Source organism: Setaria viridis, chromosome 2 (assembly GCF_005286985.2).
Source record: "Setaria viridis chromosome 2, Setaria_viridis_v4.0, whole genome shotgun sequence".
Classification (NCBI taxonomy): domain Eukaryota; kingdom Viridiplantae; phylum Streptophyta; class Magnoliopsida; order Poales; family Poaceae; genus Setaria; species Setaria viridis.
This window is the reverse complement of record NC_048264.2, coordinates 35,523,770-35,547,431: the sequence shown is the minus strand read 5'-3', so window position 1 is coordinate 35,547,431 and position 23,662 is coordinate 35,523,770. Positions and strand designations below refer to the sequence as shown.

General features: G+C 47.2%; 4 protein-coding genes across 6 annotated transcripts; all 4 read left to right on the top strand.

The window, feature by feature from the left end:
* Positions 1-7,845: 7,845 nt before the first annotated feature.
* On the top strand, positions 7,846-10,305 carry LOC117842636 (uncharacterized). Its single transcript, XM_034723127.2, has 2 exons — positions 7,846-8,177; positions 9,331-10,305. Exons 1-2 carry the CDS (start codon positions 7,991-7,993, stop codon positions 9,927-9,929), a joined length of 786 nt encoding a protein of 261 aa, XP_034579018.1. The 5' UTR covers positions 7,846-7,990; the 3' UTR covers positions 9,930-10,305.
* Positions 10,306-13,908: 3,603 nt separating this feature from the next.
* Positions 13,909-14,762, top strand: LOC117846008 (auxin-induced protein X10A). The gene has a single exon (XM_034727107.2). It carries the CDS (start codon positions 14,013-14,015, stop codon positions 14,424-14,426), a length of 414 nt encoding a protein of 137 aa, XP_034582998.1. The 5' UTR covers positions 13,909-14,012; the 3' UTR covers positions 14,427-14,762.
* A 2,801-nt stretch (positions 14,763-17,563) lies between these two features.
* On the top strand, positions 17,564-19,979 carry LOC117842356 (large ribosomal subunit protein eL8y). Of its 2 annotated transcripts, XM_034722773.2 has the most exons (7): positions 17,564-17,675; positions 17,911-17,958; positions 18,051-18,249; positions 18,996-19,165; positions 19,256-19,384; positions 19,476-19,568; positions 19,653-19,979. In XM_034722773.2, the coding sequence occupies exons 1-7, from the start codon at positions 17,673-17,675 to the stop codon at positions 19,782-19,784; spliced, it is 774 nt and encodes a 257-aa protein (XP_034578664.1). In that variant the 5' UTR covers positions 17,564-17,672; the 3' UTR covers positions 19,785-19,979. The 2 variants fall into 2 exon arrangements, with proteins under 2 accessions (XP_034578664.1, XP_034578663.1); XM_034722772.2 differs by having other exon boundaries at positions 18,996-19,384.
* A 150-nt stretch (positions 19,980-20,129) lies between these two features.
* On the top strand, positions 20,130-23,588 carry LOC117842357 (transmembrane emp24 domain-containing protein p24beta2). 2 transcript variants are annotated; one of them, XM_034722775.2, is made up of 5 exons: positions 20,130-20,581; positions 20,680-20,908; positions 22,393-22,579; positions 22,666-22,773; positions 23,300-23,588. In XM_034722775.2, the coding sequence occupies exons 2-5, from the start codon at positions 20,687-20,689 to the stop codon at positions 23,431-23,433; spliced, it is 651 nt and encodes a 216-aa protein (XP_034578666.1). In that variant the 5' UTR covers positions 20,130-20,581; positions 20,680-20,686; the 3' UTR covers positions 23,434-23,588. The 2 variants fall into 2 exon arrangements, with proteins under 2 accessions (XP_034578666.1, XP_034578667.1); XM_034722776.2 differs by having other exon boundaries at positions 20,662-20,908.
* The last annotated feature ends 74 nt before the right edge of the window (positions 23,589-23,662 follow it).

Sequence of the window (23,662 nt, the reverse complement as noted above, 5' to 3'; positions counted from 1 at the left end):
TATCTTGTGTGAATCAAGTATCGGAGCCCGCCTATGATCCGCCTATACTTTGTGGCATTCACCTCCGGCGTGGAGCTCTCCTTCCCCATCTTGAGATGAGGCTCCATGGGTGCTACTACAGCATTGCAGCCCAGCATCCCGTTGCGCTCCAGAAGCTTGTCAGCATAGGCTCCTTGACACAGGGTGATCCCGGCAGGCCCTTGACTCACCTCTATCCCAAGATAGTAGGACAGCTGGTCAAGGTCACTCATCCTAAAGATGTTCTTCATTTCAGTCTTGAACACCGGAATCTCCTCTTTTCCATGCCCAGTGATCACCAGGTCATCAACATAGACGGTGATGATGAGTCGGGACGGGCCTCTGGTGCGCGTGCACACACCGTTCTCTGAGCTGCTCCTCTAGAAACCAAGAGACACCATGGTGGCATCAAACTTGGCATTCCAGACCCTAGGTTTCTGCTTCAATCCGTAGAATGCCTTGCGGAGGTGCAACACCTTGTGCTTTGCTCCGTCAACGATGAAGCTAGCTGGTTGAGAGACGAACACCTCCTCCTTGAGCTCCTCATGAGGAAGGCGCTCTTCACATCCATGTGATGCACCTCCCAGCCTTTGTGAGCCACTAGTGCGATAAGTAGTCGTACAGACTCCATGTGGGCTATGGCGCGCTGAACGTATCCCTTAGCCACGAGATGCGCCTAGTGCCGCATGATGTCACCGTTCTCGTCGCGCTTCACCTTGTAAACCCACTTGAGCCCGATTGCGTGGTGCCCTCGTGGGAGCTCGACAAGGTCCCAGGTGTTGTTGTCGGTGATGGACTTCATCTCCTCCAGCATGGCACCTCTCCAGCATGCCTCCTTTTCAGCCTCGCGCAACGACGCTGGCACCTCGACTGAGGAGAAGTGCAGCTCCTCGTCAAGCAGCCTAGCTGCCAGTCCTGGTGGAGATGCTGGGCTGAGGACACAGTCGAGGGTGCGGAACCGTAGCGGCACATTGTCCTCGTGATCGGCGTCAAGATCCTCGAGGTGGCCTAGTGGAGGAGAAATGAAGGTGACTAGAGAACCTAGGATTGGTGATGTAGGCGTGGGTGCTAGCGAGTGAGTGCGTGGTGTCGATGTCCCCTGCTCCATCTCCTCTACTTCTGGTACGCCCGGCGTGTACAACGTGGTGAACTCAATGGTGAATGGCTCGAAGTTGATGCTGGTGTTGGCGTCATGCTCATTCCACTTCCACTGCCCCGCCTCGTCGAAGATGACATCGCGCGAGACAGTGACATGCCCGGTGTTGGGGTCGTAGAAGCGCCACGCCTTGGAGCCGCTCTCATATCCGATGAAGATCATCAGGGAGCTGTGATCATCAAGCTTCATTTGGTGTGGCCACATGTTCTTGACATGCCTGATACAGCCGAAGATGCGGAGGTAGTGAAATGGAGGGTGCTCACTGTGCCATGCCTCGTAGGGAGTCATGTCGTCGAACGCGCGCATCGAGGCTCGGTTCAAGACGTGGACTGCTGTGGTGACTGCCTCACCCCAAAAGTAGTCGGGAAGCTTCTTGGCCTTGAGCATGCACCACGCCATGTGATGACGCTCGTTATTGACACACTTTTAGTGCCATTTAACTAGTGCTTCCATGCATATTCTTATACCAACCCGCCACTTAGTACCTGAAATAACCCCATATTTGCATATGTGTTGTGTTTTGGACCATATTGCAAAATCATAGGAAATATAACATAAATGAAGGGTTTTTCTATGAGTTGGATTTGGGCCCCGGACTTTGGATATTGGAAAATCCAAACACGAACATTGAACTGCAGGCCCTCAGGAAGAGCTAAAACTTGCACATGCCATATCTTCCTCATCCGAACTCCGATTGGGGTGAATTTATAGGGAAAATTGCATAGCTTGACGAGATCTACAACTTTTTATGAAGTGCTTGAGCATTGGAGGCCAAAATAGGGCAGGCTGATCAGCCGAGAGGGGTCTAGGCCGATCGGCCTGGCCCATTTCTAGCCACGATTGTCACGCCCTTTCACCAGGAGGAAGCCTGCTACGTCCCTAGGGTTATTTTCCATATACTTGGCTTTGAAAGCACAACAACCAATGCTACAAACTATAAATACCCGAGACATCCAACAAGAAGGAGAATCCTAACGAGTTTAGAGCTAGTCGCCGCTGCCACAAGATGAAAAACAGGGATTCAATTAGTTCAACTCGACGACTAATGCTGGCGGGAGTTAGGAGGCGTAAGGAAGCCCTTAGGCTGATCATCCTGAGGAGCCCTAGGACAATCGGCCTATGGTGTTCCTGCACCCCCTCGCCGCCATCTTCGGTGACAATGTTCTCCAGAATCTCCTTCACACATTTTTGCGTCAATCTCTGTAAGATGATGGGGTAAAGCCTCTATTCATCCCTAGGATTGTTTGGATCCTTGATATGTAACTGCTACATGTACTTCATGCCTATCAATTCTTCATGGTCTATGTCATTGCAATGCTTCATTCATATGTGTTCTGATCAGCATATATTCTTAGTAGAGTTTGTGGTAATCGTGATGATTAGATTAACTCTGCGGACGCTTTGATATAGATGTGTGAGCAGAGTTGTTGAGTATCCCTACATAGTGACGGTATGCAGGAGGGAAAGAGCCGAGCGAGCACATAATCTGTGTAATAGCTAGTGAAGGCAGCACCTATTTGTGTAGTAGATCATATTCATGTGAACCTAGATCTTAGGGAGGGAATGCATATCTACATCCGTTATCTATCTTGTATCACCCTTTGCTTCTTGTTCCTTTGTTTAGTTTAGATTGGTTTGTCTCTCTACACAATCCATATTGCTTGATCTCGTTAGTAAGATTAGTATAAAGTGAGAGCCAACGTCCCACTTGTTCCACAGATTGATAAACCTTAGGGGAATACTCTAAGGGAAAAGCAATAACTGATTTGTGCACTTGCGGTTCACAAATTAGTGCACTAACTGCCGTCAACACCATGGTGACCATGCTCTGGTTGCGGCGCTCAACCACCCCATTCTGCTGTGGAGAATACGGGGCAGTAAGCTGCCACTGCAAGCCACGGTCAGTGCAGTAGCGCCCAAACTCAACGAAGGTGAACCCCCCTCCCACCACGATCAGTGCGGAGGGTCTTCAACTTTCGACCTGTCTCCACCTCGACCGACGCCTAGAAATTCTTGATTGCCACCGTTGTGTGGCCCTTGCTGGGGAGCAGCACGAGCCACATGAAGCGGCTCATGTCGTCGACCAACAGCAGGAAGTACTGGTTGCCGCTAGGAGTCGAGGGTGTGATTGGACCGCAGATGTCACCGTGGACGAGCTTGATGGCCTTCGCGGCGCCGCGTCACGCCTGCTCGGGGAAGGGGGCTCGTCGCTACTTGCTGATGAGGCCGGCATCGCACACCTTGTCCACCTGATCCAGGGACGGCAGCCCGCGCACCATGTTGTGGTGAGTGAGCTGGCGCAATGACTGGAAGCTCAGGTGCCCGTAGCGCGCGCTAGTGCCACACATCCTCTTCACTCTTGGCCGACAGGCACACTGGGCGCCCAATCTTGAGATCGAGGATGTACAGCCGTGACAGAGAGCACTTGACCGAGCCAGCAGCTTGTGGCCCTGCTCGAAGATACTGAGGACTCCTCGCTCGATGTTGATCTGGCAGCCTGCCTCGTCCAGTAGCTTGTGAGATGGGGAAGGAAGTACACCCCCATCAGCACGCGGTGCTCTCCATTCTTGCAGCTGAAGATGATGGTGTCACTGCCCTTAATCTCCACCACGGATCTATCCCCGAAGTGGACGGTGCCATAGACATTGGTGTTGAGCTCGGAGAAGACGCTCCTCCCCGGTCATGTGGTTCGTGGCCCTAGTGTCCAGAATCCATCGGTGGGGCTCCAGATCTATACGGGGGCCAAGCTAGGTGAAGACGCGCTCCTCGTGGATGTCGACGTGGCGGTGCGGTGATGGTGGAGTGGCGGCGCGGCTGGATCTCACTGAAGACGACACTGCGAGAGGGTTGATGGAGACTGCGGCATGGACCATTAGAAGAATGGGCTCATCTTCCTCACCTTGGGCCACATGGGTCTGTCCCTTCTTGGGCTTGCAGCAGTCCTTGGCCCAGTGGCTGGTCTTCCCGCAATTCCGGCATGGATTGATGCCGGGCCGCTACTGGCCCATAGAGGAGGAAGAGCTGCTACAGCTCAAGTCACGGCTGCCGCCGCGGCGGCAACCGCGCCGGATCTTGCCGCGCTTCTTGTCGCCGGTGCTCAAGCTGCTGCCGTCATCGTCGCTGACGTGAAGCTTCATCGTGCAAGCCATTCCTTCTTACTGAGAAGGAGACAACCTTTTTGGTTGTAGATGGGCTCCATGGGTGGTGGCGGTGCCTTCTTCTTCTTTTGCCACTCCTCGACCTAACGCAGGCGACTGACCACCTCCTCTACGCTGAGGGTCTCGCAGTCGAGGAAGGTCTCAATGGCAATGGCAATTTGTGACAGGTGATCAGGGACCACCTGCAACATCTTCTTGACAATCTCCATGTCGATGACATTGGTGCCGAGGATGCGGATGTTGATGGTGAGGGAGACGATATGCAGGGCAAAGTCATCAACCAATTCTCCTTCCTTGAAGGTGATCTCGCCAAAGTCCTTCTTCAGCTGCACGGCATTGGACTCCCTCACGCACTGGACACCGACGCGCACGGTCTTGATCGCATCCCAGGCAGAGCGCGCCATGCGTTTGCGCACGAGAGACCTGAGCATCTTGGGTGGGACGACGCGGAGGATGGCAGTGAGCACGAGGTGATCCTTCCGATACTCGATGACGTCGCCTTCCTCTAGCTCGACAGTGTGCCAGAGGCCCTGCGCCTGCATGTTCATGCGCATCATCAACGACCACTCTTGGTAGTTTGTGCGCGTGAGCATCGGATATTGAACGGTGCTGCTGCTCTCCTTAACGACGCACTCAACGATGACCTCACCATGAAGGCGCCCGTGGCGTGGCACGGGAGACGCCGAGACTCAGCGATGCGGCGGTGGCGATGGTGAGTTCTCGCCCAGCTGCAGAGCATACGATGTGGATATGGTCGGCATGGACCATAACGGCTCTGATGTCAAATGTTGGAGTTCATCGGCATTCCGATCACCAGCGAACCTTGGAATGCGCACTCAAGAACACAATGAACACAAGTGATTTGGTGCTGCAAAAACTTGGCAGCCTTTTCTGTTATATTGATTGCAATATAAAGGGAAACAAATGGCAGCTGTTGCTGCAAATGTGCGGCCTGCACGCCACTACCAATCATGCCATCCCACAACTCACACACAGTCGCGCCACGACGCCTACGATCTGAAAGAAAAGGATGCGCCCGCCATGAACGGGCTTGACATGCACACGCTCAAGCAGAATGTGTGTCAACACGCTAACTAACTGATAGTAGCTAACATAAGCTATGTACAAGACTCGATCAACAGGTTTATTTCAACATGCAGCCTCTCTCCTGCACGGCCCCTCGCCGGTGATCCCGCAGGGTAGCAGGAAGAGATGATGAGGGTCACGGAGTGCTACTGCCATCATCGACCCTGCAGAAGTTGAGCTGCCCATAGTTCTGATCAGCCGTCGCCCATTCGCCTGCCCGTCGTCTTCGATTTCATATTGCCGGCTGCAACCATCGCATCGTCACCACTTGTCTCATCCTCTGCCGTAGTTCCACCTCTGGTCGTTGCCACCGGTTCGAGCTTCAGCCCAGGAGTGAGTCTGGATTACCAGCAACACCTACCTCCAAAGCTTCGGCAGCCTGCACTGCAAGCGATCGTCTTGCCCGTCCACCTCCACCCTATTTGGATTGCGTCAACCTTCATTTGTTGCAGCAGCATTCATCAACAAGTTTGGCTGGCATGCCATCTTCGAGCCATTCAGCCTCAGTCCCCTCCACTGCCATGTTGGTTGGCTTCTGAGACGAGGCCATGCCACCTAAGCAGCCAGACATCATGCTTGAGGGGAGCAAGGTGGGTTTTGCGGCTTCATCCATGGAACAGTCGCGAGTGTTTGCGGATACAAAGGGTCACCTCGACCATCAACCATCACCACCGCCACGCTCTTCACAGTCAGAGCGAAGCATTGCCTTCAAGAGATGGGCTCAAGGCAGATGTTACTGCTACCTCGCATGTGACCACCAAGTCAGCTCATGTAGGGACTCCTTCTGTTGCATTCGTTGTGGCCGCTCAGGACATCGGGACCGACATTGTCACCTTCGGTCTCCCTTTCCAATTCATCAAGTCAACTCCAATGTGCAACCTCTTCAAAAACGGAGTTGGGCTGCTATAGTGGCCATGCCTTCGCCAAGTGCATGTCGCTCTACTTTGTGTGTAGACATTACAGTTGGGTCCAAGTCGCAAGGATATTTCAACCCATCGTCGGCTTCTCAACCCACTAGTTCGTGTGAAAAGGACATCGATCCTATCTGCCATAGTTGTTGTGACTCTTCTAGTTTGACATCATTGAACCTATAGTCCATGGTTGCACTTCTGGTAGAGTTGTTGCGATCAGAGCTCCAACACATGATTGCAGTACATTTGGAGGAAGTGGTGCACCCACTGAGGGAGGAGGCTTCTATCATCAAATTGTGGCAAGCACGTGTGGCCAACCATTTGGAGTGTGTCATGCCATCTGACATGGCTGAGCTCTTCGGCCCCTATTCTCCAGTTCATTGCTCTCCGACACCATCGATTCTCACTTCTCTTGCAGCTGGTTGCACTTCTGTTGACTCCTTGTTGTGCGAAGATACATGTGTGGACATCACGAACTCCACCATTGATGAGATATCGACAAGGATATCTACCATAGAGACTCACAGAGAGATGGACCCTATCACAAATGAGGTGGCCACGAGGATGTCTGACAGAGAGTTTCACCAAAATACATCTACAGAGCATGCGATCCAGGTGCCTTTGGGGACTTCCACTACACAGATGCACTAAGACTCGCACACAGAACAAACGTTGCTACAAACCATGACCTCAGTTGAGGATGTTGTTCTAGTGGAGGACGCATTTGATGATGAGGAAGCTATCTTAGATGCACATGGGGCAATTGATGACCCCATCTTTCTCATCACCATCAAAGACAGCCCTTCCTATTCTATGGTTAAGGTCAAGGTAGAAGAAGCTCGATGATAATAAAGGATCCATCGATAGAGGTCGTGTCTTCTCCGTCCGAGCGAGGAGCTTGGATGTCCTCCTACACACACCCCTTCACCACCATCCACGATAGCAAGACGCCGATGCAAGTCCTACAGTAGATCATCGCTTCATCGAAGTGCCCGCAATGCCCAGCATAACGTGTTAAAAGATTTGGGTATTCTTGGGAATGATGGGAAGCTCAACAATGATGTAATTCAAGACTATGCAGACCACCTAAAGGAATTGTTGCCACCGGATGACCTCAAGCCACTCATAGAATTGAAAGGTCATGCCTTCTTGGAGCTACCGGCGGAGCTTTCTTTGTCTCTGTGTTAGATGTTGCCTTCTCTAAGAATGTTGCGTTGCCGTGGCTTATGTCGTGACTGAGCGAAGTTGTTTGTTGGTGGAGTTTTCATATTCAGTCGTAGTTTAGTTGTTGTAAGTTTTATGTTTCTTCTGTTATCATCCCTACGGGATCGTTGTTTGTCCAATCAGATCTTCTTCTTTATTAATATAATCAGCAGCTCTCCTGGTTGGTTTAAAAAAAATAATCACAGGCATCATTTACTGATCTACCTTTCACTGGCCAGTGGGCCCAGGAATGGAAAAAAGGGCAAAAGGAGACCCACACACCAGGTGATCAGAAGCTAGTGCTTGACCATCTTCTCCATGTCTCCGCACCAGTCCAAGCCCGGTTCACATGCACTTGTTCGCTTCCTCCTCATCACTTCGTCTCCTCCTCTCCCCCTCTGTCTCCAATCTGATCTCCATCGCGGTTGCTCCCCTTCCTTCCCGAGCTAGTTGAGCCCATGGTCGCAATGGCGAGCAGCTTGACGGCTCTCGTTGCGGTGTTCCTGGCGCTGCTGCTACTGCTGATGCTCAGTGGCACGGAGGCCAAGTTCCTGTCGAAGGCCAACAACATCACCGTGGTCGGCTCGGTGTACTGCGACGCCTGCTCCAACAATACCTTCTCCAAGCATAGCTTCTTCTTGAAAGGTGAGTGGAGATGCTATCTGGCACACAAGTTGTACATTGCCTCATCCTGCATTGCATTTTTTTTACAATGGTATTTTTTTGTTTCCCGGAAGGACCCTGCATTGCAGACTTTGCAGTAGAAGCCTACTTAGTAGCTCTGAAATGTGTTTAAGAAACTGCAAGAATTTTTTTTACATCAGGTAGTTTCATGCTATTTTTTGCAGTAATTTACAAATTGTTACATTTCGAAAGTTTAAGGAGGACTAGTATTTTTTTCCCGCCCTCTTATTTTTGTTCACTTTAAGCTTTTTAATATGCATCTGAAAACTGAGTTGTTCAGGTGCTGCAGCGCAAGTTATATTTTGTATGGAATGAGGAGGTAATATGATGAACCTTTTGGATTGATTTGCTATGTGGCTAATCAGGACAAACTTGGTTGACACATATGGCTTGTTCTTTAGTTTGGCTCATTTCTGTCTCCCAAACGGCAGTTGTAGTTGAACTTTTGGCTCATCCTAGATGAGGTGTATCTCCAATCGAAGTTTTTCTCTGAGTGAGGGCCTCCAAAAGCTTGGCATACATGTCTCACATACAAATTGTCAATTCCCATCTGACTTCAACTACACGTGTATATCGCTTGAACTCGAGGTCTAATTCAGTTTTTGGGTATTCAGTGATAAGCACTGCTGCTCATACAGTATTTACTTCAGTTATTTTGAGCAGGATGTGTTCCTCGATTATAGTAGTTAGAAGTTAGCACAATAGCACTGCCTCAGGCAGAAATGTGCTTCACGAAGTAAATAGCTTTGTATGAGTTGTTCTGCAACTTGACCTTCAGAATTCAGACATTCAATGCTTCATCAAGTAAATGGCTTCGTATGAGTTGCTCTGCACTTGACCTTCAGAATTCAGACATTCAGTACATCCGTGCATATGAATTGTCAGAGCATGACATGCTTTACGATCAGCGTTCTGCACAAATTGCAACGCCTCACCCTGACATGCATCTTCTCTCTCAGTTCTAGTTGTTACTTCAACCCTGACATGTTAGATTAGCTGCCATGATATTTTTTTGTGCTTAGAGGGAAGTGCCGATTCTGCACATACTCCTGTTGCCACTCTGGAGGCAATAGCTCAAACGCTGAATCCACTAACGGCGGCTTGCCGCGCGCAGGAGCACGGGTGCTGATCAAGTGCAGCTTCAAGGTGAACTCGACGTCGTCGGAGGAGCTCTCCCTGGAGGCGGAGCGCACCACGGACCAGCACGGCGTGTACAAGCTGGACGTTCCCCCCGTGGACGGCTTTGAGTGCCGGGAGGGCCACGAGCTCCGGTCGGCGTGCCGCGCCACGCTCGTCCGGAGCTCCTCCGCCGCCTGCAACGTCCCGGGCGTCGGGGGCTCCACGCAGCACATCGCGCTCCGCTCCCGCGCCACCGGCGCCTGCTTCCTCAACCTCAACGCGCTCAACTTCCGCCCCGCCAAGCGGGACGCCGCGCTCTGCCCCGGCGGCGCCGGGGCCGGCAGCGCGTTCGGCTCGTCGCTCTTCTTCTGGCCGTTCCTGCCGCTCTTCTGGCCGCCGTTCCGGCCCCCGTACCCCTCGCCGGGCAGCGCCGCCGGCGGGACGGTGTCGTTCCCGTGGCCGTTCCCCGTGCCGGATTGGCTGGTGCCCTTCCTGCGCCCGCCGTTCTTGCCGTTCCCGCTCTACCAGCCGGCGGCGCCGCCGCCGCCGTTCTACCGCTTCCCTCCTTCCCAAGAAGCGGACTCTCGCCCTTAGATAGACATGAGTCGTGTTCAGAAGAACCTTGTCAAGATATGAGATTTTGGACTTCTTGCCAAGATTATTTGCAGATCCTGTGTGTTAGCGGTGAGAGGCTGAGATGCAGTGTGATATTCGGTCTCATGTTAATTAGGTGACCTCCGTAGTCTGTACCATGCTCATGCTTGTAACGGGAGCCAGTGCTGATGTTGCCATGGTGTTCATTGTGCTGATGAACATGAGGTCTGATATTCACTTCAGCGGTGACGATGGTTTGTGGTGTTGATCTTCTTAGGAAGGTTGAGGGGAAAAAAAGGTAGAGTATACTTGTTCACCTTCCCTCGTGGTAAACTTAAATTCTGATTAATAGATTCTTCTAATCCCTTCATTTTTAGTAGACGTGTTAGGATTTGATGGTCTTTAGAGTTGTACTTTAACCATTAATTTCTCTTGCAATTATCATCAATTACTACAAAGTCATTATTGAATTGAAAGATACTTACGATACAAATCTATTCATGTAACTAAATTTCATACACAAATTTGTATGATTTAATTATTGTTGGTCAAAAGTTACGGGGTAAAGCTTCTCCAGCGGTCCCCCAATAAATATTTCAATAACTTAAAGTATTTCCAGCAGTTCCCAATAAATATTTCCCAATAGCTAATTAATAGAGATATCCTAATATCACTTTCACTATTATTGGGAGAGTTTCTTTTGCAGTCTCTCAATAATCTAATTCCAATCCAACTATCGTATTGGGAGAGTCACAACTCCTACTTTATTTAGGGAGAGTTGGGGTAAATTATTGGGTTGTCCCAATAATTATTGGAAAAAAGGCAAAGGTAAAGGAAGACTGCTGGAGCACTATTTTCTTATCAACTCTCCCAATATGGTAGTTGGATTGAGGAAAGGGAGACTGCTGGAGATGCTCTAAGGGATATCTCAATATCACTTTCACCATTATTAAGAGAGTTGCTTTTGCAATCTCCTAATAAGCTCATCCCAATCCAACTACCGTATTGAGAGAGTCACAACTCCTCCTTTATTTAGTGAGAGTTGAGGTGAATTATTGAATTGTCCCAATAATTATTGGGAAAAAGGAAAGGTAAAGGGAGACTGCTGAAGCACTTATCAACTCTCCTAATATGGTAGTTGGATTGGGGAAAGGAAGACCGTTGGAGATACGTTGTGTATCACTGTGCCAAACTCAAGGCGATACTACGGGAGTGTTTGGATACTAGGTGCTAAACTTTAGCAGTGTCATATCGGATGTTCGGATGCTAATTAGGAGGACTAAACATGAGCTAATTATAAAACTAATTGCAGAACCCTATGCTAATTCGCGAGATGAATCTATTAAGCCTAATTAATCCATCATTAGCAAATGGTTACTGTAGCACCACCTTGTCAAATCATGGACTAATTAGGTTTAATAGATTCGTCTCGCGAATTAGACTCCATCTATGCAATTAGTTTTGTAATTGGCCTATATTTAATACTCCTAATTAGCATCCAAACATCCAATTAGATGCTAAACTTTAGCAGGGAGTATCCAAACGGGGCCTATATCAATTTGATTGTACCTGGCGCCGTTTTGTTGCATTCATGGGCAAAACGAAGAATCTCAGTGTTCCTATTTTCTTCCGATCTTCAAATGTGATGATATGACTTATGACAGATGCCCATGTCCATATAGGGGGCCTAAGTTTTTTATTGTTTTGATGTATTCATGCTTAACCAATTCATTTTTATCATAGCATTTTTGTTCACATCGGTTTTTTTATGTGTTTTGAACATTGTAAAACACTAAATCAAAGACAAGGAGATGAATGATCACATTTATAACTATCATCATGTGCTGGTATGGTGTAAAGTTGTCACGACTAAGGTGTTGTTTTCGTAATAATGTAGGAATGGTGAATATTGATCCTTACCTATATCATGTTTGTACCATGCACACTTCTATATATAGCATACACACGAAGCGAATCTAACTATGGTTTAATGCTAGAGAATCCTCAAATGATAATGCTATATTACATGTGAATATTAAAGCATATAAAAATTTAGGAATACTCAAGAAATAAACTATGATGCCACTCAAATGAAACTTATAGTGCTAAGAGGGACACATGCCCCTTTGCCCGGGCTCTCCTCTCCGAGGCTTTGGTGCATTATTTAGTATTGTCATATACTCCCTCCGTCCCCAAAAGAATGCAATTCTGGAACAGTGTCATGATTTACTGTGTCAAGTTTGATCTATTATAGATGAAAAAGTATAAATATATATAATATCAAATAAACATCATTAGATTAATTACGAAATGTATTTTCATAATAAATTAATTTGGAGCCATAAATGTGAATACTATTTACTACAAACCTGGTCAAACGTGAAGCACTTTAACTGGCACGCATACCATAGTTGCATCCTTTTCAGGACAGAGGGAGTACCTAGCATAATGGTGCATTTTTAAGTACTCCTGGATGCGTTGTGGTAGTACAAATATATTTTTGGTGTGTACATACTATGGTTATTCAGAACCAACTCTGTGTAACCTATTGTGCTCTTCGAGCCTACTAATAAGAATAAATTGAACACCAACAAACTGAACTTTGTTTATATATAGAATAGCCGGAAGTTAAAAAATGTGGAAAAAAACAAAAAGGTTTAAAGTATTTCTGGACAGAAGAATTTTTTTTCCGAATCACATGCAGACGCTCACATACACGCACATACACTCGCCCCTACGAAAGACTGAACCGGCAAATCCTCAAGATTGATTTAGTCACCACTGGCACCTCACTGTCGACGAGCACGTTGCCTACCACTGAAAGAATAGGGTCGGTTAAATCCTGGAATAAATCTAGAAAAATGCGAGCACCAGCTCCGAATCGAGGACTCAAATCTTGGTGGGCAAGTTCCACTACAAGGAACTTTACCAGGCCTAGACAAAAGAACGTCAAAATATTGCAAAAAGTTTCTAGAACCATTATTCAACGGATCAACTTCTATCTCAGAATACTGACTATGAACAAGGTGTCAAGAGCCATCCTGTACGCTCAAAACCTGTCTAACCTGTGTGGAGCTCATGCCGGAGGGGCGGTTGGCTGTACACGTAAAGTCGGGTATGATTGGTATGGATTCTGCAAGGGAATTATGGGACTAGGAAAATTTAGCTCATCGCCGTGCCAAGAAAAGGCGTTACCCAATGTGCATATGACACGGAAGAGTAGGTACAAGTGCCTGTGTAACCGATTGCTGAACCTGGAGTTCATCAGCCCCGTTTCGTTGTCTTTTCTCTTGGACCCTAACATGGTACACGTACGACTATGACACTGCCAAACTGGCTGCAATCTTTCCAGTGGGAAATGCACTTGAAATGTTCGAAAAAGGGAATACAAGACAGCCAAACAGGCAGAAGGGCTTCAGGAATCATTCATGGTTTTGGCTGATCTTTGGTCCAGGTGTTAAACTCTAGACTGCTCCTGATGACGCACACGGACTGAAAACCATATATAACAAATGCTGCAAGAAGCTGACGTTTTGGAGCGTTGCATTAGGGAGCTAGGAGCAGATAGAGATGTTGCTAATCAGGCTAGGCTAAACAACCCTTGTGGTTGGGGCGTTTGACACCTCCAAACTGATTGCAATCATGCACACGGGTCAGAGAGGACCTGCAGCTAAAATCTACTGCATTATTGCCATGACGCCATGAACTACTGGCCCCTCATCTGCTCATCAGGGTCGGCCATGCAATGAGGTCATGCTCCCATGGATTATCCCTGGCCCCTGCTTCGAGCTAGTTAACCCCTCAAAACTGCCAAACCGTACCCTAACAAGTGTACTATATGCATGTACTACAAGTGTGTAATTGTATATTTGCAATTATTGTGTGCAAAACTATAAAGCTAGCCTCTCTCTCATCAGCTCCTAATCCCTGTATTAAAAAAGGCCTCTTGATCATGACCATTTCGTCTCTAGATTAGATTCATTCACATTCTCTATATATATCCCTGTCTCTCACGACCTCATTCTTGGCTACCAATATTTGCTCGTAACTGCCACACACACGCCTCCTTGCCTTGACGTGTCCATGGTTGAGAAGAAGCTGACCGCGGCCATGGAGAAAGGGAGGAGGCCGGGGCTGATCACGAAGACGCTGGACCGGTGCCGGAGCGCGCGGAGGAGCAAGCCGCAGCCGGCGCCGGCGGTGGGCTGCTTCACGGTGTGCGTCGGCGCGGGGCGGCAGCGGTTCGTGGTCCGCACGGAGTGCGTCAACCACCGCCTGTTCCGGGCGCTGCTGGAGGAGGCCGAGGAGGCATTCGGGTACGCGGCCGCCGGCCCGCTCGCGCTGCCCTGCGACGCCGACGCCTTCGTGCGGGTGCTGGAGCAGATCGAGGAGGAGGCCGCCGCCGGCGAGGTGGTGCCGAGGTGTGGCCTCGCCAGGGGCCACTCCGCGTACAGGCTGCTCGCCGCCGGCCGGCCGCTCCTCGTCGGCCGGTCCTAGCCTTGGGCGGCCACGGCGACTGGTGCTCCGGTCTTCCCGGGTCTCGTGTCGACGTGTCTTGTGTACTGAGTACTGATGATATCATAGTGCGCAAATAGCAAATCATGTAGATGCCGACCACCCATCAAAAGTGGTTCGTGCGTCGTAATAGTTGATGGTGTTGATGAGTTCTTGAGCTCGAGTTTTTGTTCTTATTGTGAGCCGGACAAGAAATGGTCATGTGCTTCATCAATCTAGATGTGTTGATGCCATGATGTTTGTTGCCCTCACCTCACATGATGTAATGGCAGTATTCCCTTTTTCTTTAGGAATCAAGAATATATAGAACTTAAACAATGGAGAGAGTACAGGGGTCAGGGAGAAACTCCCCTGATTACAATATTACATGCAAGTAGCAGCATAGCTAAATTTCTTGAACAGAGTAAAGAAAAAAACTTGTACAGAGCCGAACCAATGAGCAGAACATAGCAACAGGCTTGGTGCAGGTTTATCGATCACGATAGCTTGTTTGTTGTGAAATTTCAAACTAGATTGAGTGACAACTGACAAAAAGACTTGTTCACAAGTAGGAATACTGAACATTCCAAGAATGTAGAGTATCCCTAGTTCAAATTCCTGATTTGCTACCAGATTACGAGCAGCAATGCAACTTCCTGAAGAGCAAAATTGCAGGACTGACATCAATTTTTCAAATCCAAGATATTTTGTCCTCCAAAAAGGAGCCAGTACTAAACCTTAGGTTACCATGGTCTGCAAGTGTTTAGAGAGCAAATGAATTCAAGCTCATCTCTACATGCTTACCAGCTAGGTTATGCTCATCTCTACATGCTTACCAGCTAGGTTATGCATAAGTTCTTGGCATATTAACGGGGAAAGATTGAATTGACAGAACGCCTCAGCTCCCAGAATTCAGCATACAGTGAACTCTAGACCCTCAGCTCCCAGAATTCAGCACCTGACGCCCTAGACTTTTAATAGAAGATTTTGAACTCTAGACCCTGGTTATAAGCAGCCTCAATCGATTTACCGAACTGAGTTGCTGCATTCCACGATTCCAATAAGATTATCACTTCGGTTTTCTTTGATCCCTTCTACAATGTGAGCAACAGAATCCGTAGAGCATCAGCTCATCGCTGTATAAGAAAATAAAATAATAAAAGGCACTAGAAACCAATTGTTATCCCTAAATTTCAGAGTTGTTCCAATAATCATAACTTGCAACTAATCAGATCAACCATTTACTGTATTATATTGACACATGATTAAAAAAACATATTAGCATTCTTTGAACACCCAAAGAAAAGGCAGCAATGCATACAAATACAAATGCCATTTCGGTAAATTGTCCTTGAGGCCTAATACATGTCATACTACAACCTAGTTTCTCAAATTTCTTGCTCAATCTTCTAACATGGAGAAGCCAGGGACATTAGCTTTAAAGATGTAATATATATATATATATATATATATATATATATATATATAATACTATCTCCGAAATGGTAACTTATAAGACACATATTTGACTACAACAAGACAGTAGAATACTTTACAGATATGGAAACCTTGATATAATATTGCTTAATCATTACCCATTAGCCTTTGGAACACTTGGACAGCCGATGAGAAAGAATCAACTTCAAAGATGAGGATAGGTTCCATGTCTCTCCTTTTCTAACACTCCTCTTGAGTCAAGTTGGATGCTTGGAGCCATCTTGTTTTGTTAGCTAGAGCTCCATCCCAAAAGCTGGAGGAAGACCAAGTAAAAGAGCTTTTGGTAACAATGCAGGACATAATCGAACTTGCGATTGCCTCAGCAGCTTCGCAAACAACACGTACATCTCGCAATAATTTTTCTTGAGAAATTGCAGAAGTTGAACAGGCAATTTGAAAATAGGGTACTCTGAAAATTTGGAAAAAGGTACAATTTAGTGAGCGAATAACCTGTCAATGAAGTAAAAGAATATACCTGTCGACGTAATCTTTCAGTGAACGAACGACCTGTCAATGTAGCGACTCAGCAACAAAGTCAACATGCATAAGCCTGAAGGAGATCAACAGAGCCATTGAAGTCGCAAGCACAGTTTGACAGACAAATCTTTGAATTTTTTTACAAAGTCGTCACAACAAGGAACATGGGCATAGTTATTTAAAGTTTAACATACAAAATTGTGAAATGTGAAAAAAAGGATGATCCTCTACCTTTCAACCTCTACCTTTAAGTCACCGCCATGTGGGTCCTGCTGTATTTGGGCTCACGTGGCAGTGACTCAAAGGTAGAGGAGCAAAGTTAGAGGATCTCATTCCGAAAAGGAACATTGCAGCATCAAGCACTGAACAAGGGTGTTTGAACTTTGAATCCACTCAAAAAATCGCAAAACTGAAAGTTACATAAAATGAAAGTGATAGCAAATCTTTTCTTATGATATGTTACCAACAGAGGTTGCAACATTTTCACTTTCTTAGAGAGCTTCAAATGATAGTACCCACCAAATCCAATATTGCAACATTTTCAATTTCATCAGCAAATTGGAGATTTCAACCTTGCAAGTAGCATCTGCAAATAACAAAAACAAGTGGTAGCAGGATCAGCAAATTTCAACTGACCCAGCAGACTTTTTCAGTACGGCCACTAAATCACAATTCGCAGGCACAATACCACTTCTACAGTTCTACCAATTCAATATTAATATTAATCGCCTAAGAAGTCAATTACTTCTTTTTTGTAAAGTGGGAAGCGCTCGAGCACAGAAGGAGAAGTTCACCTGAAAAGCGGGAAGCGCTCGAGCACACCGGCGAATCACCCTCCTCCCTCCGAATTCCAGTCTCCGCCCTCGCTACTTCTCTCCCTCTTCGCCATGGCGCAACTGCGCAGCCGCGCAACGCAAGCATTGAGAGGGGCGCATACGCAATAGTAGAACCGGCGAGAGGTTCATTTGAAAAGTAGCAAAGCAATGGGCTCGAACAAGAACCACTCGAAAAAACGGCCCAGCCCATATAGGCCCACCCACCTATCTCTCGGCTGCGGCCCAAGTGGCATCGCCTAAACCCTAATCCCGGCACTGGACGGCTGAGACCGCCTCGCTCGCTTCTCCACCCCACATCTGACGGCCAGGGAGCGTCCAACTCGGCGCGAGGCATCCTTTATAGAACCACCTCTCCGCCTCCAAGCTCCACTCGCCGCCTCCCCCTTCCCCCGCGTCGCCGTCGTCTCCCGTTCGGAACGCCAAGCTCCCCTCCGGCGAAATGGTACGTGCGGTCTCGCCGTTGATCCGCCGCTTGTGCTTCCCGATTCTCCGCCGCCTGCACCTCTTTTCTGTGAAGGAAAACCCTGGGGGTTTTCGGGATTTTGTTTTGTGATGTTTCAATGTGGTTTCGTGGATCTTGGGGGCACGTGATGCTCTTGTAGTTTAAGGGTGATACCTTGCTCAAATCTGTGTATGATTCATGTAATGTGCTAAGAGTTCGAATCACAAATCTGCAGGCCCCGAAGCGAGGTGGTAAGGCGCCGGTACCGGCCAAGAAGAAAACAGTATGTACTCCGCTCTTCCATCTAGCTCCAGGTGTGTGTGGTGCCATGGTTGGAGTGTGTGTACTGATTTTGTTGCGTTTGGCTTGGTGCAGGTGGTAACGAACCCTCTGTTCGAGAAGAGGCCGAAGCAGTTCGGTATTGGCGGTGCGCTTCCGCCCAAGAAGGACCTGCACCGGTTCGTCAAGTGGCCCAAGGTTGTGCGCATCCAGCGCCAGCGCCGCATCCTCAAGCAGCGCCTCAAGGTGCCGCCGGCGCTCAACCAGTTCACCCGGACTCTCGACAAGAACCTCGGTATGCACTGCACACTGCTCCCCTCTGGTTTACAGACAGGGATAGAAGCCTGACCTGGGTTTGCTAGAATATCTGATTGTGCAAGTATGGAGTACGTGATGAGACCCTAATATTGAAATCTCTCGTTATGAGTTATGACTATGTCATAGCAAATTAGAATGATAACGTGCAAAGTTGATGTCTGCAAACAAGTTTCTCTCACTATTGTTCGCATGATGATCATAATATTGTGTTAGGGCATTGTTATTATGTGCATTTATCCTTTTTTTAGCCTGGACAACTAGAGTACAGCTGCAGTATTACATTTTATCCTATTTGAGCATCACAATTAGGGCAGGAGCCTTGCCTTGATTCTACAAGGCCTTTCATCATCGTGTGCTTACACCTTTTTTTCCCTAGAGTCACAGATATCTGTTTTTGCAACCTAAGAATATCTAGAATGTTATGCCTGTGGGTTGTGAATTTTCCTGCAAATATGATAGAATACCATGCCTCTAAAAGAGGCAGATGTGTGCATAGAAGCTACTGAAAAACTAAAAGATGAGACATTAGCATGCCACCTTGTTGTAGTCAATAGAAGATAAATACACTCTTGTTCTAGTTGATTATGGTTGATATGCATGAACTAAGACAGTCACTTCTAAAGTTGCTGATGCTTGCTTTTTTATTGTTCTATACGAGTTATGTACTCTTCCAAAAATAAAGTGTGGATTGGAAATCTCTGATGTGAACCTCTATCTTTGCAGCTACCAACCTGTTTAAGATGCTTCTCAAGTACCGCCCTGAGGACAAGGCTGCCAAGAAGGAGAGGCTTTTGAAGAGGGCTCAGGCTGAGGCTGAAGGGAAAACCGTTGAGGCCAAGAAACCAATTGTTGTGAAATATGGCCTTAACCATGTGACCTACCTCATTGAACAGGTAAGATATATTCTGTTTCACTTAACTACTTGCAACCAAGGGAACAATTACATAGCAACAAGCATTGATGATGTTTTTTTTTTTCTCCAGAACAAGGCCCAGCTTGTTGTCATCGCTCATGATGTGGATCCTATTGAGCTGGTCGTGTGGCTTCCAGCCCTGTGCAGGAAGATGGAGGTCCCTTACTGCATTGTTAAAGGAAAGGCTCGCCTTGGATCGGTATGTTCTTGCCTACACTGTTTTGAGCCTGGTGGCTTGATTGAAGGGTAGTTGAAATAGATGCTCATTCTTTACAAATAATGATATACAGATTGTTCACAAGAAGACTGCATCTGTCCTGTGCCTGACCACTGTCAAGAATGAGGACAAGCTTGAGTTCAGCAAGATCTTGGAGGCTATTAAGGTAGGGAGAACGGCATATCGCAGTATGATTGATATCATATGGTTATGATGTTTCTGCTCTTAAGCTGACTCAATTCTACTCCAGGCGAACTTCAACGACAAGTTCGACGAGGTCAGGAAGAAGTGGGGAGGTGGCATCATGGGCTCCAAGTCGCAAGCGAAGACCAAGGCCAGGGAAAAGCTGCTCGCCAAGGAGGCTGCACAGCGGATGACCTAGATTATCTATCCCCTGCTGAGTCCGCCTGTAGTTCCTTGTTTCGACCTGAAGAGCTGATGAGAATTGTGCACTCGTATTGTGGTTTCCTGAATCTAGTTTCACATGTTTTCGTTTGCCAGACCATGTCTAGAAACTATGCAAGACAAGAGTTTACAGTGTTTATGAGATGTTTTGAGCCTCGAAGTCTCTTTGACATGTGCTCTGCTAACGTATCTCTCTGCGAGTCTGCATTGCTGAGGTTTGCTGAAGACCCATACATGATGTTGCTTGCAAAATTGATTTACTACAAACTCTGCATTGCTGAGGTTTACTGATGATCATTCATGCTGTTTCTTGTCATGCTACATCTTCTCATAATCTTGCCAGTGCTGTTGCCTGCTTGCACAATTGCGTTATAAGGAATAATTTTCTGCACGGTTGCGTGGCAATGTTGACAGAGTAACAAATGTTAGGCCTAGGATGACAATTGTCCATTCCGATACATCCATTTGTCAACTGACGTCCGGTATTCGTAAGTGCACGTGGACCTCACGCCGGGCTCGTCCCGAGTCCCAGCTGGAGAAGCCGTTAGCCCAACGAAAAGACAAGCTCCCGTGCCCTCTAATCCCCTCCACGGAATCAAGCAAATCTGCCGCCTTCCCGACCTCCGCGAAGGAGACGGGCAAAGCTTGATATATACATCTCGGAAAGAGTCCTCAAGGCGAGCTCCGAAAACGACTCCTCCGTCCAGATCCAGGCTTCCTTCCTTCCACCGCAGCTGGACCTCTCGCCGGCGTCCCCATCCACCCGGACTTGGGGTTGGCTTCCTTCTTCAGCTGGTGTTCAGTTCTGCAGAAACAGAATGTTCACGCTGCCATTACGGTCTAATCTGTCACAGCTCTGTTTTTCCTGGCAGGAGGGCGATGGGGGTCGTCGTCAGGAGGGGTCTCGGATCGGGGGTGTTCCTGGTCCTCCTGTGGCTCGTGGCTTTCTTGCGCGATGCCGCGGCCATCCGCTTCGTGATCGACAGGGAGGAGTGCTTCTCCCACAACGTCGACTACGAAGGGGATACCGTCCATGTATCCTTCGTTGTCATCAAGGCGGACACGCCGTGGCATTACACCCAGGACGGCGTGGATCTTGTGGTATGGCCTCGCTTCCTCTCTCGTCCATTTCCTTTCTCTCTGTAGTCTGCACCCAGTTTTAGGTAACATTGTTGCCTGCTTTCGGCCGTACCTTCATCTTGGCTGTCTGACGATTGAAACACCGGGTCATGAATCCGAAAGAAACGAGGTGTGCATCTAACGCATTCCATATCAAACTACCATTGATGCCAACTTTCTAGTTAAACTCCTTTTCAGCTGGGATCGTTGATTTGCTACTGTCGAAACAATCTCTTCTATTGTGGATGGATTGGTTGGTTACCATTTAGGCTACTGCGTAGTTAAGATCGATTTCCAACAAATAAATTACTCCATCCAAATTATAGGTCGTTTTAGCTTTATTAGATTCATAGATTTGTTATGCATTTAGATATACTCCATATCTAGATGTATAATAATATCTATGTATCTAGAAAAACCAAAACGACCTGTAATGAACGGAGGGAGTAGTATGTATATCAAATCGACGCACCGGCACCTATCTGTTGATTTGTGCCAAGTCATCCCTGATTTTCTTTCTGAATTTATAATATTCAGCAGCGATTCATTCAGATGTACTTTTTTTTTTTGGCTTTTGACAGCATAGCAGAAGCAATTCATTTTTCTTGTGCAAAGTAACCTATTTATTATTGTAAGCACGTCCACTGCACAGCTGATTCCAACGGCGGAGGGGGGGGGGGGGGGGGGGGGGGGGGGGGTGCTAACGCCGGTGAAAAATTCTAACCCCTCTTCATCAGTAACAGTTTCAGTGGCCAATAGGGGGCAGCCGGCTAGGCACATGGTCACATGGAGAATGCCACCGTACAGGCACAACCGCACAAGAAGTTAATCGATTGAGAATTGATTAATCAAACAAACCTTTCTTGGCTTCTCGTCACAGTCTCACTTCACGAAACCTTGACACAATCGAAGGGGCAGCAACCAAAGTAACAGGGGAGCGTGGCTGCGAAAGGCAGGTGCACGCCCAACCCTCACTGCCGGTGACCGACATAAATCGCGAGCACGATGCCAGAATGCGATCTGCAGTCTGGTGCTTCTCGTGCTTATCTTATGTTAGCATGCAGGTAGCCCACACGCATGAACTACGCAGGCTATACTAGTTCAATGTATCCAATTATCCCAAACCCCGTTCTCTAATTTTTTTTATCAATCCAAAGATCTCTACAATCGTGTTATTCATGTATACCTAAACATTATTGTTAATAAGAAAAAAAGAGACATAGATGCATCGCTCTTTTTACAAGAAAACATTATTCTCAAAACCTTTAGATGAAGCAATAGACTTAAAATTAGGAGACTTAATTGAGGTGCAAGTGATTTGATAGTTTAACGTGGTTTATGTTGCCAAGTATGGCAATATACTGTTGATGGCCAAGATCAAGCTCAGTATATAATGAGGTTTACACCATGTTCCCTGAAAATTTTCTGGTTCCGCCACTGGCTGATTCAGTCTTGATTTATGGCAGGTTAAAGATCCTAGGGGTGATCAAATCCATGATTCTCGTGACAAGACTAGCGATAAGTTCGAATTCGTAGTTCACAAGCGAGGTGTCCATCGCTTCTGCTTCACTAACAAGTCACCATACCATGAAAGTGTTGACTTTGATGTGCACATCGGCCATTTTTCATATTTTGACCAGCATGCTAAAGATGGTACGATTGGGTTTCCATAGTCTCCTTGAAGTAGTCAAACAAGCAACATATTAGGGATTAATTCCTTTTCTTCTCCAAAAATGCAGAGCACTTTGGCCCTTTGTTTGAACAAATTGCGAAGTTGGATGAGGTCCTCTACAACATTCAGTTCGAACAGCACTGGTTAGAGGCCCAAACTGACCGCCAAGCAATATGTAAGTCCTTCCTATCATGCTCTTTTATCTGAATACCGATCCGTTGTAATATGTAAGGATTTCCTGTTATCTTCTCTTCCTTTTCTAAATATCGGTTCAGAGCTTTTAGTCAATACTTCGTAAAAAATGCAATTCCTCAAAAAGATAAAAAAAAAGTTGCAACTAATACAGGACTGACTTTGTCTTGTTCTCAATCGTCCCTGAATTAAGAGGCTCAGCCTGCTATATGTAAGCATTAGGTGCCAACAGGACCATGTTCAGATAGAGTCACTACAACACAAGAAGTTGGGGAGGTCTTTCTGGCTTTCAATTTTGAGAACTCGTATGCTGTATGCACTCCACTAATAAGCAGCATGAGAATGCTGCCCAATCATACTTTGTGTAAACCTCATATTTGTTCTCATGATTGAGAATGCCGACGCCTAGCATTTTGCTTTTCCATTATTTCTTCTGGCACAAATTTGATACCAGCTAAGCATCTATTGTTGCTAAAAGTGCAATGTTTTCGTTCCATGTCATGATGCAGTAAACGAGAACATGAGCAGGAGGGCAGTTCACAAGGCACTCTTTGAATCAGCTGGCCTAGTTGCAGCCAGCGTTGTGCAGGTCTACCTCATGCGCCGCCTCTTCGAGCGCAAGCTGGGGAGTTCTAGGGTCTAATAATTCTGTGGTAGTAGCATCAGCAAAACAGGATCTCCATACTGCATTGTATTGTATCTTTGCAAGATTTGGCACATCCTGTTCATGAATTTTTGTAATTAAGTTGACAAAGTGCACTGAAGCTTTAGAATTCCGCGTCCAGTTCCAAACCAAAATTTGTCCCTATCTTTCTACCTGCGCATTGTGCCTAGATGGTTCCAGGCGAGTGCAATTTTCAAATCCTTTTCAA

Bases quoted from the DNA above. Each gene is read 5' to 3' on its own strand.
- LOC117842356 (XM_034722772.2), top strand. The intron at 18,250-18,995 runs GTATGCACTGCA...CTATCTTTGCAG, and splicing joins GACTCTCGACAAGAACCTCG to CTACCAACCTGTTTAAGATG. The intron at 19,569-19,652 runs GTAGGGAGAACG...ATTCTACTCCAG, and splicing joins AGATCTTGGAGGCTATTAAG to GCGAACTTCAACGACAAGTT.
- LOC117846008 (XM_034727107.2), top strand. From the start codon at position 14,013: ATGGTTGAGAAGAAGCTGACCGCGGCCATGGAGAAAGGGAGGAGGCCG.
- LOC117842357 (XM_034722775.2), top strand. From the start codon at position 20,687: ATGGGGGTCGTCGTCAGGAGGGGTCTCGGATCGGGGGTGTTCCTGGTC. The intron at 22,580-22,665 runs GTACGATTGGGT...CCAAAAATGCAG, and splicing joins TGACCAGCATGCTAAAGATG to AGCACTTTGGCCCTTTGTTT. The intron at 22,774-23,299 runs GTAAGTCCTTCC...GTCATGATGCAG, and splicing joins AACTGACCGCCAAGCAATAT to TAAACGAGAACATGAGCAGG.
- LOC117842636 (XM_034723127.2), top strand. From the start codon at position 7,991: ATGGTCGCAATGGCGAGCAGCTTGACGGCTCTCGTTGCGGTGTTCCTG. The intron at 8,178-9,330 runs GTGAGTGGAGAT...TGCCGCGCGCAG, and splicing joins GCATAGCTTCTTCTTGAAAG to GAGCACGGGTGCTGATCAAG.